This window comes from Athene noctua, chromosome 12 (genome assembly GCF_965140245.1).
Source record: "Athene noctua chromosome 12, bAthNoc1.hap1.1, whole genome shotgun sequence".
In the NCBI taxonomy this organism is placed as follows: Eukaryota; Metazoa; Chordata; class Aves; order Strigiformes; family Strigidae; genus Athene; species Athene noctua.
This window is the reverse complement of record NC_134048.1, coordinates 5,378,701-5,398,905: the sequence shown is the minus strand read 5'-3', so window position 1 is coordinate 5,398,905 and position 20,205 is coordinate 5,378,701. Positions and strand designations below refer to the sequence as shown.

General features: G+C 37.7%; 1 protein-coding gene across 5 annotated transcripts in view; it reads right to left on the bottom strand.

Moving 5' to 3' along the window:
- Nucleotides 1-20,205, bottom strand: part of FBXW11 (F-box and WD repeat domain containing 11) — a 74,687-nt gene that overhangs the window by 18,020 nt on the left and 36,462 nt on the right. For all 5 annotated transcript variants that reach the window (XM_074915657.1, XM_074915658.1, XM_074915660.1 and 2 more), the window contains 4 exons: nucleotides 17,373-17,435; nucleotides 16,058-16,283; nucleotides 6,355-6,541; nucleotides 5,469-5,559 (listed from right to left, as the gene is read on the bottom strand). In XM_074915657.1, coding sequence (XP_074771758.1) covers nucleotides 5,469-5,559; nucleotides 6,355-6,541; nucleotides 16,058-16,283; nucleotides 17,373-17,435 — 567 coding nt within the window. The remainder of the gene's footprint in view (nucleotides 1-5,468; nucleotides 5,560-6,354; nucleotides 6,542-16,057; nucleotides 16,284-17,372; nucleotides 17,436-20,205) is intronic.

Here is a 20,205-nt window from a genome sequence, read left to right as displayed (position 1 = left end):
GATCACAGTGACACTCACTGATGGGTCTCCCTGGTTTTCTCTTAAAGGATCCCCGTTTCCACCAACTTCCATCAACTAGGTCTAACACACTTAAGAGTCAAATTTCAAGCTTTCAGGTTACAGATGCAACATCAAAATATACTAACTTTAGATGGACTCGTGCTTACACCAAAATGATGGAGGAGAAGTACTGCTGTCAACTTCCAGATCTAGAGAGGAAATGTTAAAAATACAAGCCAACAGCAATGAAAACAGAACAGCCCTCTGAGGCACTTCAGTGACACACGCATCTGGACTATACACAACACCTGATGAAGAACAATGCTGCTGAAAAACAAAGTTATTGCACCTTTTAGGTTCCATTGGAGACAATAACTAAGTTTATGCACAACACCATAAAAATACAAAGTTCTGTTTAAACAGGTAGTTATCAGCCCCTATCAGAGCATAGGGACATTCAAAGTACTCAGATGGGAACAATAAATTCCTCTTTCAAACCTGCAGATGAAAACCAGCAGTCTCAGTTTGCCCATCTGTGAAAAAAAGTAGATGTGACCTGCGCAAAGTGAACAACAAAAGCCAAGCCAAGGATCCATTCCATGCTAGGGGCATCCAAAATGAGTCTTCTGCCCCATTCAGATGCAAGAGCTGAAACCTGTGCCATGCACAAGAACTTTGCCGCCGCTGCTCAAAAGTTTCTCTTTCCTTAGCTAGTTTCATTTTTAAGAAATCCCTTTTGGAAAGTGCCTGTGGCATAGAGATTTCACAGGCTGGCTGAAAAGATTTCTAGGCTTATAATGCCAATCAGATTCTCCACACACACGCCCACAAAATTTCTCAAGCATCATAATTAGAACAGTACTAAACAAACCCATTTCCCTCAGAAATTATACACTGCAACTTTCACGAACAAAGATCTCCCAATGCTGGCAGTGACAGGATGAGAACTGACTTTTTCCCCCCCTTTCAAACTTTCACAATGCTTTAAAATTTTAGTTCCAGTCCCTAAAATCTGAACTTTTTATAAATTCAGAAGAAAGGTGGTGTTTATCTGATGGCCTGGCACCACATTTTCCTACAATCTTTGGTAAAATCGTATTTTAATTCTGATCTTAATTAGGTGGACCTAAGTCTCCATGGAAACAAGATGAGGGTACTTGCCATGTGCCTAAAGATAAGGGGAACATTTATGAAATAAGTCTTCTCAACCCATCACAAGAAATAGATACTTGTGCTAATCCTGAGGGGAAAACAGAATAGTTGGCCAAGCTTCACAAATAATATGGAAAAAATCCAGGGACTTGGGGTTCTGGAATCAGCAGTATTAAACTTCCCATCCTGGCAAGGTGCCGATTAACACAGTCCCATTGAAACAGCTGACCTTCCCCACAAGGCTCTGGGCCTGCACCCAGGCACAGGACACCCTGCATCAACCAGATCACCTCTACAAACAAGGGCTTGCAAACCCAGGTTCGGTTTTCTAGGATAAGCCCCAAATCAGGTTCTCCCTTTAAAAAAAGCTCCTAAAGAAGCTTGGCAATTCAACATCTGACTTGGAGACATTTAAAATTGCTGGACCACCACTCGTGAAATGAAACCTAATTAAATATTTGGCTTCACAGCGGAGGTGGAGAGTAACCACCTCTTTCCAAGAATTTGGTTTCAGATCTCTAAATGTCCTCTTATTTTCAAACCCAATGATTTCAGAAGTGACATTATGTTCCTAAAATGTGTTTGGCATGAAATAAACATTGGCACTAATAAATTTTCAGAGAGGCGAGGGAACCTCATTTTGCCAAATCACTGCCTGTATTACCTTGCAGCTAACAATGCTTTGTGGTTGCATGGACTTTTGACCCCAAATGCAAATAGAGCCCAAGGGAAAGAATTCAAATTTGCTATTTATCATTCCTCATTTTTCCTTCCAATTGTTAATTCAGGTTTTGTATTACTTTACAATTTCTGTAGTCAAGCCAAAGGAAAGAGTGCATTCTCCTCTGAGCTTATCTCTACCCACAACCCAATTTAGTAGCAGATGCAGTAAATTAATAACTCATCATTAGAAAAAGTCTAGTAGAATTTCATTAATCTTTGTGGTCCATGGGTAAAATACTGAATGACAAGATTTTTGTGTTACATTAAATATATTTTACTGCATTAAAAAAAAAAAAAATCAAGTCCTTTGGGCACAAGATGTCATAAAAATACTTATATAATTATATAAATGGTAATATGGTAGCCTTTGGCTCTTCACTAGCTCCCTAAACTCTGACCCTCTGACAGAAACAGGAAGATCATATTAAAGGTCCAGGCAAATATTTGAAGAAAAAACATTTTATTATTCAGAGATACAAAATTCTTCATCACAGCTAAGATGAAAGACTTATTTAAGAGCTTCTGCACATTGCTTTGAAAACTGAAGGAATGGGATAAGTATGAAACTGAGGGAGAACATTACTTTAGGCTTAAAAACAGAATAAGGGGAGGAAAAACTTAAGAAGTGCTCCTAATCTTACAGCTAAGTTTTGTTGTTATCATTACTCACCATCTACATTTTTAAGCAGTGTTAAAAGCTTCTTTTGACAATTCTTTAGGGAAGCAATTTGTGAAAAGAGTTTTAAAGGGTGATTTACTAGAAAAATTGTAATAGACTTTTGGAAGTGGAAGAATTATTGGACCCTCGACTATTAGCAGAAACATTAACCCCACTCCAGGCTGGAAACCTGGAAAACAGCAATATTTCAGAAGGCTTAAAGGAAACATGTAAACAGGGAGAAATTTGAAATGGCACCATATCCCCATCCTTCTGCCTTCCCCCTCCAGCTCAGCAGCTTCGAGGAATCAGGAGTGGGAAATGCGCTGCCTGTATAAACTAAGCAGTGATGATTCTGGAAGAAGCCATTAACGTTCAAAGAGAGACTTCACCACTCCTGCAGACTGGACAAAGATGCATTTGTTTCCTGAATCTGAGCAAACAGAGGCTTATACTTACTTTTGCTTAAGTGAAGTTCAGAAGCAAGAGCCCACAGCTGACAGGTCCTGGCCACTTTCAGCTTTACTGCTCTACCAAAGTATCCCTGAGCCATGGACAGTGTTGAGGTTAGCTGCCAATACCTTAAATTCTACCCCAAGTGATTGACAAGCACTAACGACCAAAGGTATTTCATAGGTTTAGAGACACAAGCATGGAATGGCAGGTACAGAACTACAGGAGATTTTCCCTGAACAGTCCTAATTCTGCTTCTCTATTCTTGCCTCCTTCCATCTGAGTTTGGGACACACTGGAGTTCCCCGCGCGCTCCAGTAATATTTAACATGGTTAACGATATAAGCATTAGATAGAAACTATGGAAAACATATGTAAAAGTAGCTGGATTGACAGGCAGTTTGGAATGGGCAGAAACTATGGTAACAGCTTACAGTTTACTCTTTGTACACCACAGAAAAGACAACTCTTTTCCCACGCTCATTACTCACATTACTATTTTTAAGTACTAGTGGCATGGCATGTTTTACATACAGCACACTATCGTGCCAGCTCCATCTCAAAGCTTGTCATGAGATAACCCCTTACTCTGCATATTCTACATTTATCACATCATCCACCTAAGCTCTATATAATGAAAAATAAAAATTTATGACTTGAAACTGTCAAAGTTAGGGTTCAAAAGAGCATTGCAAGTCTGTGTTACTTTACTTCCCAACACAAATTTTGAATGCATGAGCCCTTACTTCTCAGGCTGAGAGGTACATATTTTTCTCCTAATTTCAAGGTTTAATGTATTTATTGTTAATGTAATGAAATTTAGTTTAAGAAACATGTTCATTACCACAGTATATTTATAGTGGTATAACATTTCCCCACTCCCAGATATTCAGAGATTGGAATTTTTTTTACATTTAATATTGACATTGGTGATGAGAAGCATGAGAGTTTGGGGTTTTTCCTACTTATTTAATTCCAGCAAGAATTATTCAATTAAGGAGCTTCATTTCTGTGCATTATACCAGCCAATCTACAGCAACTAAAGAATCAAAGTATTAACTAGCATATTTTGACAGTTCAAATGGCCTCAGAACATCCTCAGAACACCTCAAAGGAATACTCTAATCTCTAATAATAAGAGTTCTTACACAAATGTTCCACTTCAGGTAAACAAATGAGGTTTCAGAATAACTTTAAAAATTTGAGCCATAATAATGCTGAACTGTTTCAGTGTTCTACACAAAGGTTTTCACACTGCTTTTTGCCCATTTTCTTGACTGAACTAAGCAAATTTTGCAGAAAGCAGTAAAATATCACAATAAGAGTTCTCCTTAATCCCATGGGCTTCTTATTGCAGTATCTCTCTGTCATTCCTTACAGGGAGAAGACATCTCCCTTCAAATAATAAAATGCATACCATTCAGCTCACAAGTAAATAGCAAGTTTGGTATTATTTTGCCTAGGCTACATTTCATGCTTAGTTCTTTATACGTTTATAAGTTGTGCAGCAAGGGTTATAAAATTAATTGAAAAGCAGAATATGTTTTCCAGCAGATACATTTTACAGATAGGTTAAGAGTTCTGAATAATTTTGTTTACTGAGTGCCAAGCAACACAAATTCACATTTGCCATAGCAGAATGATTTCATTAGTTCACATCAGTCTTAAACATGAAAACACGTGTTTCCCCACTAATGAATTTCAGACCAATAATTTCACATCCATCACGTGGTTGAAATAAATCCATTACAGTCCGCGGTATAACTTAGGAGTTTTGTGGTGGGTACACAGCAAACTGAGCAAGACAGATTTTGTGCTGGTAGGCAAAATACTAAGATGATCCTGATTTATCAGAAACATTTTAAATGAGTGAGCAAGCCCAACTTCATAAATCTTAAGCAAGATAAGGAAAATTTTAAATTGAAGAGAAGAGCAGTCATTTCTGCAGTTTCTTTACCAAGGTTTATTGTTGTAGGACTGATTATTGTTCTCATCAAACCACTGGAGGGGGGAAAAAATCCCATATGGTAAAGTAAGTTGTATTTACAACAGTCACCACTTTAGAAGTAGTATGTTACTAAATGAGCAATGTTTTAAATGATTGGTGTTTAAGGCATTAACCCTCAGATCACCTAAGGGAGTGTAACATTAGAACATTCAGCAATACATGGAATTGTCTTAAGAGTAGTATGTGTCCTAAACCAGCTATTTTATTAAAATCCACAGTCCCAGAAGAGTTCCAAAAACCCTTAAATGTAAAAAGGATGGCGTTAACACTTAATGCACATACTGTGGCAGTAAGTTGCTGAGGGAGTTTTTTTAGATTGTCTGAAGAGCCAGAGCTCACAAAGTAGTAGTGGTACAAACACGACAGCTTCACTGCTCCAATCCAATTTAAGATGATTCTGTGATTCTGTGAAACACTTACGTTACAGTATGCAACATTATTTCTCCTGAAGATGATATATATCAGAAAACGTACCTCTATATCCTGTATTATCTTTGGGTATAAGGACCTGTAAAATGAATTTGGGGGGCCATCTGTTGGTCTGTTTTTAAACAGGTACTGATCCCTAGAAAGAACCAGAAACATATTTTTCAATGTACCACAAAGAATCCAAACTTTAAAGGAATTCAAAATCTGCAGAGAATAAAACCTTATGACATACTGTCACAGAATACTTTTAAGAATTTTTAGTACTGCCATTACAAGCCTTGTGACTTTATAATTTGACAGCTGTATTTAAAATGTCCAAAACTAAAAGGAGAGCAAGTGTATTCTTTATGGTTTTCCAAATTAGGGTTCACTGCTTCACAAGGCTTTAGCCAGCAGGGTGTCAGCCTCTTGCTCTTTACAGTATGCATTTTCTTAGGCACACCACTAGAGAGCACAGAAAAACAGGTTTCTAAATTAGAACACTGCATCTCTTCAGGTACTCGGTAAAGAAAAGAAATACTCCATTGCCACAAACATAAATGATTTCTCTCTGAGATAGGCTTCTGCAGCCCAATCAGCTATTTTAAATTTTAAGAAAAAAGACTTCGCTCGAGAAAACATGTTGTCGCTAGATTTTTTTGTGAGCTAATTGTTAGTTGTCCCTGCAAAACAGAAGTTACAAATTTGCAGACAGACTTACCTTAAGAAAGTGTTGAAAGACATTGGTGCACAAAAGAACAAGAAAGAAAGCCACAGTAGAAATGGGAGCTGACAAGCTTTCACCATAGCTACCTCCACTAGTCCATAGCAGAGATAAGGATCTCAGTGATACCAATTTACTATAAACTTACTTTTTGGCAGAGCTTGTGATTAGGGAAATTTGTAAAGAACGCTTTAAAAAAGTGAATTTAGTTATTGTCAAGGTACTTACCAACCCCTTCTTTCTGACAGTCCCTTCCATAGCGGATCTGTGCGTACCATTCTTTCAATCAATTTTTTCCATAGCATTCCCTCAGAGATGACTCTCTGCCATTCCTTACATACCAGCTCTGCTGCACAGAGTGATCTGGCATCAAGATAGGAAAGGATGTTTTCTGCTATGTGATCTAAGCCTTGCTCTACAAAGAAATAAAGGCAATCAAAATGTCAATCACTTCACAGTAAACTACTGAACAAGTTTTGCAATACATTCAGAGAAAGCCAACACAGCTTTAAGACACTGGAGCAATGTGATGAATTATCAAATGTAGAAGAACCAGTTACAAACTAATCCAAACAGGTACACCAGAACATCTCCAATACTTCATTCCTTTCCTAGTACAGTCTGCCTACTGGACTGTCCCATTTCCACAGAGGAAGAACAAATGCAAACCAAAATTCAGCATAGTATGCAAGTAGCAGAAAGCATTTTGCTTCTCCTGGGCACAGAAACCTGGACTTTTTGAGCACATAATGCACTGCACTACATGATCTAAAAAGATAATAATCTTCAAGCAAGTGCTTTACTAAGCAGCAGTAATGAAAAATAAAAATAGATTTCTTTTACTATTCCCTTACATGAAAAGATAATTTAACCCAGCAGAAGACAGGACGCCACAGAAACAAATACAGACGTGTCTAGTAGAACCACTGGCACAGATTCTGCAAAAACTTTCTTGCATCAAATGCAAGAACATCTTTTCTAAGTTCTTTCTATAATCTGCAGGTGCCAAATCCACTCCTGCATTTTGTTCAGGACTCTGGTGGTAGACCATACGCCAGAGACACCACACCCTACAGCCTAATGTAGGAAGGGGAAATAAATGAGAATGAGTTTGACAGTAATTCATTAATAGCAAATGGTGCTTTAACATCCAAGGCAGTTATCCCAATTCATGGTTCACCATCACTAGACTCCACACTTATAAAAATTACTACTGAATAACTTATACCCGAAGATGGGGGTTTTGACACTTCTCTTCAGCTAGAGAAAAATTCAAGAGGGACAAGTTTTTTGAAACAACTTCAGGTTGAGTAAATCAGAATGTGACATTAAATACAGCATTGATTTTGGGACCAATGAATGCAATTGCCTCCAGTGTGAGGATCAGCTGAGAAACCTCAGGATCAGCAGGAATCAACTCTCAAATAATGGGAGGTGACAGCTCAGCTTCTGCACCATAAATTCCAATGCAAAGTAAATTTAGTTTAGCTGCACAAAGGTTTCCCAATGCATTTACAATAGCCATATGAACAGATATTATCTTAGCATCTTTTCTGCATCTACTGAGCTCCCGCCCGCGGGGCTCACTACTTTCTACAGCAACGGAGCGACATACGAGTCTGCGTACTGCTGATTTGATGATGGAAGCTTTACTGGGTCAGAGATTGAGTTCAGCAATATACCACAAGAGAACTTCCGAGTAAAACAACATCACTCCAAGTGAAAGCCCTTTGGCAGCACTCAGACATCCCAGAAACAAGATCTACCTGGGTGACCCTCATGCTTTAATTTCACCTGCAGCACAAGGTATGTTGGTCAACAGGCAATAGTTATTAAGTCGACTGGAGAAACACTGACTTTCATCATGAAGATCCTAGCTACCAGGAGCAGCTTACTAACCCCCCTGGTCCTTTTATATCACAGTAGGGTTAGATTTAAATAGTAAATGCACTCGACATGCCAGCTGTTCAAATATACCAGAATTGGGGTCCTGCCCACTGATGCAGGTCTATGTAAGGAAATGTGCTGCAATATATTATTCCATAAATATCAGTTAGCACTTATCCAAAACTACTAGGTTCTTAAGCTGAAGGTGATAGAAAAAATAAGCACATCAATAAAGATGATGAATACAGTAAGCTGCCACCACAGATCTATCAAGACATAAAACAGGTGGAACGCTGCATTCATTTGATTATGGTCTTTGCCTAGATCTTGTCTCCTGCTGAGGGTGTTAGATTTAAGAACATGTAGTTGAGTAAAGGTACATACATAAAAAACACTTAGATAACATACTTGCACTAAACATAAAATGGCAATCAAACTTTTCTTGTTCATATTCCAACTACAGTGTCATTGGTCCCACAAAAAAAATCACTGGTGAGTCTGTTACTTATTTCAAAGGACCTTCAATTTTACTTTCCCAAAAACTCCACTAAATTAGAGATCTAGAATAACTTCATTTTCATGAATAACGTATGCCAGTTGGCCAAGCATGAAAAAAATCTTTCAAACTAGAAGATGGCGACCTTTTTAATTTTCCACTTTATCTCATGACAGCCTACTTTAGGCTTCAAATAGTCCTGAAAAGTCAAAGAAGCTACTGTTAATTTTTTTAAGAATTAAGAAAGTGTGTTCATAGTCCACTGCACACTAAATCTGGCATGGTCTTCGTAAAAATGAACTGCAATAGAAAGGAGAAATCCATCCATGTAGTTGAAGGGCATTTGTTCATTTCTTCTACATCATTTCAAGAACTTTAAAAAGGTTTTGAAGAATGGTGAAAGCTCCTACAATAGAAAGTAAATTGGGTTTATAGAAATTTTTCAATACCAGTCATAGTAACAGTTTCAAATAACTGAAATGCAACAAGGTCTAAATAACTGGTGGGTCTCAAATCTAACCACTTCCAACGCAGCAAATTCTCTCCTAACAATACCATGTCTCAGAGCAGCTTTAAGCTGCACCATATCCTACATCACCACTTTGAAGAAAATGCCAGGGCATTCAAACACAAAAGGGTCCTTCCAGTCTGCCACATCCCAATTTTTCTAGTAAGCCACAACTTTTGAGATTCTAAATACTGTTTACTTAGGATATATTTATGTGATGTTATGTGATTTGAAGCAGTTCTCAAAGTTTTTCCAGAAAATATAATCATTGCAAGGTCATTTTCAAGAGTTAGTTTAAAATCATGAATCCTTGGGTATCAAGATGACAAATTAATTAATTGTGCACAGCTAGATAAAAATCAACAGGTCTGCTGAGTAAGCATTATCCTGATTTTGCCTGAACAGGACACACTCCATGTTTTCATGGGAACAGATCTAAATTATTTTAGACCTAGTACAAAATAGTTGTGTTCGACAACTTAAGATCAGCCTATACAAAGCAAGTCACTGTCTTAATATATCTATAATGTTGTAATCACCCAATGCAGTGCTCTACATATTTTCCCAGCACAGAGCACATTATATTTTAAAGAGGAAGCATCTTCTACATAAAGCACTGCAGTTCCCAAAGCAAACAGTGCAGAGGATATGGCAATTAACTATCATAATTGCAAGCTCTGCATCAGTAGAGCAGTACACTGAGATTCCTATACAAAAGGTGTTTAAGACTCCCATCGCACTGCACTGTTTTTCTTCCAATAGCCACTATACAACGTCTGAGTTTAGATCACCCTCCCCTCCTTCTCCAGAGTACTAAGTTAGTGCACTGACTATCCTTCCAGCATGTGTACCATAGTCCAAGGTTAAAAGTGTATTAATATTTACCCCACACAGGGATATTTAGTCAAATATTTGTCAATACATGAGACTTATAGTGCTAAGAAATGACAGGATTGATAATGACTGCAAAGTTTGGAAGAAGTTAGAAGAAACTAGGAGTAAACAGTTAAACCGGCAGACTCAAAAATTATTAAAAAGAGTATTTCTACAAAGTGTGGCAGAATGACAAGTGCACCGACTGTCAGCTTCCAGTTCTGAGATACAAGGATGCTGTCCTGTCCCTTCTGTGTGAAAGGCATTTTTAATCAGCGGTGGCGTGGCAGAAGAGCAGAGGCACACATGAAATTAACCTTTGCAGATGACCTTAATTCCCTTTTGTTAGAAGAAAAGCATACTCCAGCTATGCCTGGGTCCCAAAAAAGCCAGGAGCACAAGATTCACTGATGACAGGCAAATCTTTCAACGTCTGCATTTTTAAGGTGTAAAATTCTTTACTCATGTAAGATTGCAAATCAATTAGCAAATCAACAATGCAAAGTTCATCAAATAAACTGTCTGTACAGCCAAAGAAACAGCCATCCTTAGGCCCATTTTGGTCAAAACACTGCTATTCAGTGCTGGTAAAGATGGAACAACAGGATCTGTGCTGAACATCTACTGGATGCTTTTCTCATTCCAAAGTTGAAAAGGGTAATTTTTCCTAATTGGCATAATTTAGTAAAACAATTATCATATGTATACTAAACTTCTTAGATGAGGGAAACAAATGCTTTTAGTCAAAGGGCACTAAGCAAACTGTAACTCTGCACTTATTTCAACCATGTACTAAAGCAAGGTTATGGGACAAAGTAGTCACACTGGCACTTGAATATATTGCTAACACTTTGCTTACAGTTTTGAGCAATATTTTAAATGTAGAGATCATGAACCTGACATGTTCATGATCATGTGAAATGAACAATTGCCAAGGGAGAAAGTGACAAATAGAAGGTCAAATTATATTTGTGCACGAAATAATATTTTAGAAGTTTATCTGTTACTGCCATCTCCTGGCAACAAACTAAATAATTATTCTCCACCAAAAGAGAGATGAGAACTCTGAGGTGCTGTAAAGTTACTAAAAACCAACCTCATAAAAAGGCTACACTGCCAAACACCCTCTGAACTCAGCAAGTGGATGGTTCTGTGGGTTTTTTTGTTGGTGGTTTTGGGTTTTTCCCCCTATTCTAACATACCTGCATCATCTTTCAGAAGACATTGAACAGGTCAGCTTGAAAATTGAACCTGAAAATGCCTTTCAGAGTCAGGACTAGTTCATCACTTATCAATAGCAGGCAAGTGGTTTTGAATCAAGCACAAACACTTTAGGAGTTCCATATGCAGCACACAGCATATTCCATTATTAGAAATCCATGTTGTATTTTAAATCCTTTGTGCAAGTAAGAACATACATGTCATTTAAGTAGTTTCAGAAGAATTTGATTTAGTCTACCAATTTTGAGATCATAAAAAATGTCTTTGGATCAGTCATGATGGTAGACAACACACACCAGGGCTTGCTTTCTATCCTAACACCTTTCAACATGAGGCCAACATAGAATTGTTGAAGTCCCTGGGTTTATCATTTCCTATTTAGGAATGAACACGATATCTAAGTAATACAACGTGTGCATTCACCAACTTATGTTCAACTGCTTTTAGTTTTCTTTTCCTTGTGAAATAGAATTTTTGTATTTCACAACCTGATTAAATGATTAAGAACAATGGTACATGACAAAGTAGGAATATTGTGCAATTGTTCAGTCTTTTCATACAACCGTGTTTGAAAGAGTGATAACTACTCCTCTGAAAAACAGCTGCAAAAATCTGGATCCAAAGCCACCTCTCATGCTTCAAGTCTGGAAATGCAACCCGTATGACCAAGGCATCACCAACAATTCATCCAAAAGCTATGCCTTTCTTGGTGAGATCAGTGTTGCCATTTCTGGCTCTCAATAAGATGACTGGAAGCAGAGGTGAAGAGTTGGCAAACCACTGCTGAGGCACCAGGAGTCATTAATGCCATCTCCTCAGACAAAGAGAGGTACAAACCTCACCACGCCACCAGAGCGCTGCATCCCAAACCAAAGCCTCTCCTCCACTTCGGGAAACCGTGTGACAGCGATTCTACTCCAGAGTGCAAATGGGACTGGATATTACAATGTGTTTGATGACTTTCTGTGGCATGAGCAGAACTGAGACATATCAGGCTAAGACTCAGGTCCTTCTCAAAATCCAATTTAAAACAAATCATTTCACTGTAACATACATACCAAGCATTTAGAAGCAGGGCTGGAACACTGTTCCTAAGGAAAGTAACTCTCCAAATAAACTCAAAGTACAAGGAAAATTCTCCTTAGATAACTCTTGTTTTCTACAGGTTAGGAATGTTCTCAAGAAGATTTAGACTTGACTGCTATCTGCAGAAGGATGTTTTATGGAACTATCAGACTAAGTGTTTGGAGAGACAAAAACCAAGTGACAAGTGCTCAAGCTTGGTTTTATCCACTTCACTAACCCAAGGCTTTTTCAGACTCTGCTTGTGGTGTAATCCTAGTACCAAATGCTCGTTAATACTTAATTGAACTAAACTAAAGTTTTCATTAAAAGCTAACTGCCATCAACTACCACATCTCCACACCAGTGATAATGCACACGTGCATGCATATCAGTCTGGGCCTGTACACTTTTAACACATACAGGCTGTTCATTATGAAGCCAGTATTTCATTGGTGTTTAAGTATCAACTGTGAATTACTAGGCAGAAGTCCTTTATTAAGATGCATAATTTTCACAATTATGCATAACACTGGTCACAGCTAAAAACCAGATTTTTAAAAATTCAGAAACTCAAGTGTTTTCTGATGTTAAAATACAGCAATCTTCTATGAATACAACAAGCCTTGAAAGCTGCATACTGAGCACAAATACACAAATGCTTTCCTTTGCCACCAAGTCTATTCTAAAGATTTTTACTGCTTGCAAAAGCACACAGATTTAAATTGTTCACATTAAAAAAGACATCAAGTAAAATATTTACCCTAATTACCATAGTAGGAACAGGTCCAAAGCACAGATACTTAGACAGGCATACTATAATTATTTCAGACAACACGCAGGACTAAGTCACATTAAGGCCTGAAACAGCTGCATAATACTTATTTTACATTAAAAGACAGTAAGGGTTTAGTTTTATAAACAGGTTCTGAAATAGGTACTAAAACCTATGAATTTTCTTTAGTAAAATGCATCTAGCATTTACTGGTACACTCTTCAAAGAAAAACATTACTCCCAACTCTTTCCACAAGAGCTTTTGCAGTGTTATAGAAAATGGTGAAAAATTACAGCTGCTCTTGACTATAGGTACCAGATTACAGTTTTGTTGAATTTCAGTAATAAATTAAAACAATTAAAATCCACAAGGATTTCAAAGTTCAATGTGTAAATATCACTTTATCCGAAAATAAAACCCAAATGTGGGATGTCAATTCCATAAAACTGACTAACATTAGATACAAAACAGTCACTTAGATCATGCAACTGCACAGGCTCTTATTATTTTAGAAACATATTTCAAAAGAAGCCTGGCAGGGTTTCACTTGCCTAACACAGCATATGGTTCTCTTGGTTTTAACACACAAAACAGATATGAAAAGGACTTTCCTTACCAAGGGTGACAAGGCAGTGCTCAAGGGTCAAAGCTGTAATTCGATTAAGGAAAGGGCACAATTTGGATAGGACCATGCAAGGAATATTAAGATTAACATCTTAAAGATAATTTAAGAGAATCACAAGCACAGAGGTGATAAGTTATTCTTGCAATTATGCTGTCCATTATACACCACTGCCTTTTGAGAGTTGTTTTTGACATGCTAGAGGAAACACCATTGGCAGAGTATAGGCTTCTGAGCCACTCTGATCACTGGGACTTGCATTAGCTGATATAGGATTAGCAATACTCCACAAGTGATTAGCAGGAAAGGGCCCAACCACAGCCCAACTTGTAAGAACAGACCCTGCAGACTAAACATTCTGCCACCACTTACAGAAAAGCACACAAGAATTATCACTTTTTTCCACTGAAGTGAAGGGAAGTCAGATACCACAAAGTTTTTCCATTTTTCCTGCATTCTCACAGGTGTAAAATCAGTAGGAACTGTAGCAAACAAAAACTAATTATCTTTAAAACAAAGGAATTTTAACTAAGACAAGTGCAACTAAGCTTTTAAAAGATAGTACTTCACTGTTATCTTTTAATGTGATCTTAGGCCAACAAATCGGGTACATTTATACAGATATTCTTCACACACCACATTACATTCAAGAAAGGCTGATTATGGGAACAGTCCCCAGTATTCACATCTTTAAAAAACAATGAAAGTTGTAAACATAAATATATATTTATATATACAAATGTAGTGTAAATAAGTGTCAGCTTATACAGCTCCCCAAAATTTCTTAGGAATAAATATATAATACCAATGAACTGTATAACTCTGTATCAGCCCTGAGGTATAAAAGCAAACAAAATAAAGTTGTAACACTTGCACATGATCCCCATGATTGTCTACTTCACTTTACCTTTTAGTTAAGCCCAGATGCTCCCTAGAGAAATCAATATTCAATATTTTGAAAACAAGCTGGAATAAACATCCACACTACCTAAAGGTGACAGCTCTCCACTTGAAACAAGTGCTCATTTTTATGTGTATGGCCAGATAAGCTAAGTCTTCTATAAAATAACTTCTGTGAAACTGAGGTGGGGGGGAAAGGACACTCCCTCCCTTTCATAGTTGTCTTTCACATTAAGCCTGTTTAAGAAAACAGAGCACATACAAAATTCTGTATCACTTCCTGTGTCCTACCCCATGTTCTTCATTCCCCTCCAACTATTAAGAAGCTCATTTTAACTACACTTGCAGATGAGCCAACATCCCCTCATCGCCTCCAAAAGTTTAATTCCTCCAGGTTGTGTGAAAATATAGCAGCACTATAGAGAACAGAAACCTGTAACACCCAAGCAGCATTCTGTCCCAGATACCAGGAAAGTCCATACATGCAAGACCACCTAACGACATCGATGCATACAAAAGCTTCAGAGCTTGTAATACGATCAACCTTTAAAGAAGCTTTACTTCAGTGGTGCCTCTCCTCAAGAAATTACCAGTTTCCATTTCCTTTTACAATTTGTATCACCTCCTCATCCGCCCCCACTGTTCACTGTTGTATCTCGGTATCCTTGGGATAACATCCACAGTCTACTCACTCACGGGCAGGTGTGAATCTCTGCTATTATACTGCCAGTGGCAAACAGAACATTTTAACCATTTATTTCATGTTTATTTCCCACTCTGGCAACAATGTCCATAGATTTATCTTTCAAAGAATCAAATGAGTCATTCTCCCCAGCAGTAAAAATCCAGGAACACAATTCCTTTCAGAAATTAATGGAAAAGTATATACAACTTACTAGAAGACTGAAAGATAGAGATTCTATATACCTAGTTATTACTGCTCTGTATTTTTTTGAAGAAATGTATATAGCAAGGGTAACAACAGGTTTCATATTCAAACTACTGATACAGGTTTACACCAATGAGTGCCAGAAGAGTTCTGAGCAACTGAAGGAAGGAATCATGGCTAGACTATACAATAAAAATGGACAAGAACTTCTGTTCTTGAGTCAGTAACAAGATCAGACAAACTAGATTCATTCATCTAAGCATGCGGCTTTATATTTAAGATTTAGGAAACTCGGAACAAAAATAAAGTGTAATAAAGACTTCAGAAATGAAAGCACCTCTATAGTATTTTCTACACCCATGGGATTCATATGAAAAAGGAATTTAGACCAGAGCTTGCAGAGATACAACTTTTATGACAACTGAGTTCCCATTTAAACACAAACTATTCTTCAGGATACGCTACTCAAACTACTTTTACATGGAACAACACTGGCATCCAGTGGCCAATTCAATTAATCACAGAAGTGAATGACTTCAGCTACCCTCCTGCCCTTCTTTTGACTGAGAAGCATCACTTCGTTCATACAAGACAATCTAAATCTGGAGGATGTTCCAAAAAGTTTGCATACACCCGAAGTATTAAACAAAAAAGAGTATTTATAAATGCTCCACTCGTAAAATAAATATTTGTTTACCTGGTAACGCAGTGATGAAGTCCCGTTGTAACATGGGCTTCAAGTAAGAGTTAATATGTCCATGCTGATAGTGACACATTCGTGAAATAAGGTGTTCCACAAATTCAACTTGATCTGATTCAGACCACTGGTCAAAATATTTAATACACAAGTCTTTTTCCTTTTCGTAGTTTCCTTCTGATGGTCTTTTTCTTGAGACAATCACAGATGAAGTTCCATTACTTATCTGTTTTAAGAAAAGAACATCAGTATTTAAATATAAACAATAGGAACAGCTTTATAGAAGTCTCTCAAGGAAGAAAATGTGAGAAGATGCAAAGAAATAATCAACAAAACTAAATTTTTAAAAAATTCTCAAAGCTGTGAGTTATGACATATAAATTTCATCTTTCATAGACAAAGATCAATGAAAGTATTTTAAGCATAATTATAAGTTACTTTTTACACCAAGAACTTTAGTTCTCTTACAGCTCTTACCATTTGAACAGCAAGGAACTTAATTCTTTTTAGAACAAACTTTTCCAGATTAAACCAGTGGTTTCTGCTGCATATTTGTTTTTGCCTCTGCGGCATATTGCAGTCTGCCTCCACAAATGATTTACACAGGTTTCAGCCGTTAAAATAACACACATTCAGAGACATACCAAAGTTGGGTATTACAATCTTAATTAACACAAAAATTCAAGACCCTCATGTCAGTATTGAACTGCTTATCCATAAATGAAAACACGATGTCAAGGGCTTGTTTTGTTTTTGAAAAACAGCTCATGTCATTGTTTGGGATATCCACATAATAACATCATTAAAATCCTGGGAGCTTTAGCTACAAATAAGGATGATACAAAAACACCACCCCAGGACTTACTGATAATTAGTAAATACAACCAGAGATTGATGGCAGGCTCTTCTGAGCCCTTCAGGAGACCAAGAGGGCTGCTGGGGAACAACTGTCAGCTCTCTGAAATATTTCCAGACTTCTTCAAAGCAAATTGGTTGCAAACTCCTTGCCATGTGAAGGTGTCGAATTTTTCCTTTTAAATGACAGTCACATGCTCAGAAACATTGAATTGTATTCCCAAACATCCTTTGACGCAAAATTGTCCTTTCAAGGTCAGCACAAACCACAAAATCCGAGAAGATCTAGTAATTTCTCAAGTATTATTCATCGGCGTCATCCTTCACTTGAAGGCTGAGCTAATTTTAGGATCATACAGTCAACTACATACAAGGATGATTATGCAGACGCAAGATTTGGTATCTCAAAAGCTGGAACATATAAAATCATGCCAACTCTCTACGCAAATGTTAGCCCTACCTGCCATAGGGTATTTTTCTTTGGAGACTCATCTTCATTCTGATCCTCCATTACTGACGTGTTCTAGGAAAAAAAAAAAGAATTATGACTTTCATTTTTTATTCTATGGCAATTCCTTGCTCTACAAGCCTTATAAAAAAGAAAATCAATTGAACAGATAAAATTCATTTTCCCAGTGAACAGAATTATCAAAGATTTCTGGCCACAAAACGTGGGTATTATAAATAAATTCCCCTTTTAACTGACATGTTTATCAATTCCATTTACTGTAAAGATAACTCCCCAACCCCTCTTCAATTTCTTTTGACAGGTTTTCATGCAGCCTTTCAACGCTTTTCTCACTGGGAAATAAATTCACTTTCATCCTACTCAAGCCAAAGTAATTAAACCTGTCAAAGTAATCAACTAGCACTTTCTGCCAAAGTTAAATTGCATACATCTAGTTGGGGAAAAAAAAAAAAATAATCACTATATACTACTTATATGGAACACAATACAATTTTTTTTCCAGCTCTAGCTTACCACAAAGGAGGAGGGACCGTTCTCTGCAGAACGCCTCTGTAATTCACTGCCATAGTCTGTGTCCTATAAACCTTTGGCAGTCACCATCTTTCTTCACCCTGACTTAATTACAGTGCTCTCCCCACATCATAACTGCTCCTCCCTACTGTTTTCCTCCCTTTTGTTTGACAATGAGATGTAAGAATTTCTATAAACATCCAGCTGCAAATGTTTTTTTCAGGGCTCACCTCAGTTTCTCAAAATCTTTCACTCAATTCTTCCCTTTTTGTTTTTAATTATCTGCTCCGTTTGCTGTCCATACCACATTAACCATCTATTTCTACCTACTCACCAGTACCCCACACCTAGGCAATTACTGCTCATTTAGCTTCCTGCCAACCCTGTCCTCTCCATCATTCGTGCCCAGGAGACACCAGTTAACTGGCAGACGGTCATCTTGAAAAACTGAATGTCTTAAAACATTATCTGTATTTATTTCAGCCTTATTCCCCTCTATCAGCTGTCTCAGCAGAAACAGGAACAACAGTCAAGTAAAACACATGATGGAATAAGTCACAAAATTGCTTTACTCTTGCCATCACAGATTATGGATTAACCTCTTTACATCCACCCCATTCAAAACACAACTCCACCTCAAAAGCATTCACTGCTTCATCTCCTCCTCTTTCTTGCATAAGGAATGTACCACACAAAGCAGAAAACTTTAAAAATTAACAGTATTACCCCATAGGCAAGCTTTCCTCCCCCACCTGATTGTACTGCTTTGTCTGAAGTTTATCTTGACGCTTTTCTGCCTTGCAGTTAGGCATGACAAAACATGCAGTACAGGGACAAAAGATTACATTACGAAAACTATGTCCACTGAGTGATGGAAAAACTCAAGTCTACCTTGTTATGACGCTCATGGCAATGACAAATATAAGCCCAGGAGATGGCTAGTGTGGAATCCAAAAACGGACAGAGGCAGTACGTGGTTTGTGTTACTGCACTGATATATATAATTTTAGTATTTCTGGACATAGAACAGTAACACTGGATAAATAAATAATCCTTTCCACATTTTCAAACTTATAGTCTCTTGAGGGCCATTCCTGTTCTTTGTAACTACGCTCTGTTCATAACCAGCACTATCACTGATGTACGAATGATGCCACAAGAGGGAGCACAGATCAGCTGTCGACTTACTGGTACCCAATTGGCCCACACCAGTTAAAACTATTTTGCAAAGCAAACATGACTCCAGGGAATTACACAGGGTGGGGTTTTATATTTTCATTTTATTTTAAATTTGAATGTGTACAAATACTCATTACAATGAATATATGTTGTTAAGAGTGTTTTCAGTCAGTATGTCCTTAAACGTGCAAGGAACAACTCATCCCTTTTACAGCTGAAGGCTAAAAATATGCATCGATCCTGTAAGCTAAGAACAATGATCAGGGATTCTCATTGAGAATATCAAACATGGATGGCTTGGGTCAGCATATTCAGCAGAAATCCCACATTATATCAATTTAGGCTGAACCTAGCTTGCCTTCGGTAGGTCACAGCAACAATGCCATTGCTTTCTTCTGCTCCTTTATTAGGAAACACCTCAGAGATCACTGCTAACTTTCCTAGGATGTAGGCTAAGGACTGTCTCCTAAATGTTACGTCTTTTCACACTAGGAACCTAGGAAAAAGCTATAGCAAAGCAGCACTGTAACGCAAAGTGTGCAAGAACACAAACGTCACCAAAATGATCAGACTTCCACCACACTAGGCTACTGAGCAAGTTTTTGTCTGTGGTGTGCACCTACTCAATCCTACTGTGCCTCTGTTGCTGACTATGTAAAGAAAACTAGATAGCAGGCTTTAGGGAGATGCTACATCTTTGGCAATGATAAGAGGGAGAAGTAGGAGGACTGTATTTCTCCTGCCCCTCTCCACTTGTCCCTCTTCCCTCAGAGCATCAGGGCAGCATCCTGGCTAAGGGGACAGTGTCCGAGATCCACAAATGGGTGACCTGGCACAGGCAGTACCACTGCTGAGAGATACTTCCACAGCCTCTCAACATCTGGGCCACAAATGTGAGGGCAGACCACATGGATTGATTTTTAGGCTGGAAATTTGACATTGTATTTATGTATTTAACCAGTACGTAGGCAGATTCATTAATTTAATGGTATCTACTACTACAGTGTTTATTGCTTTTTCTCTCTTCTCCCATCCTAAACTCACTCCACATTTTTCTACTATATTTTAGAGCTCAAGGGTTTTAATGCTTCATTCTTTCCCTTTCTGCTCCCAATTATATAGCTTGTTTTCCCTA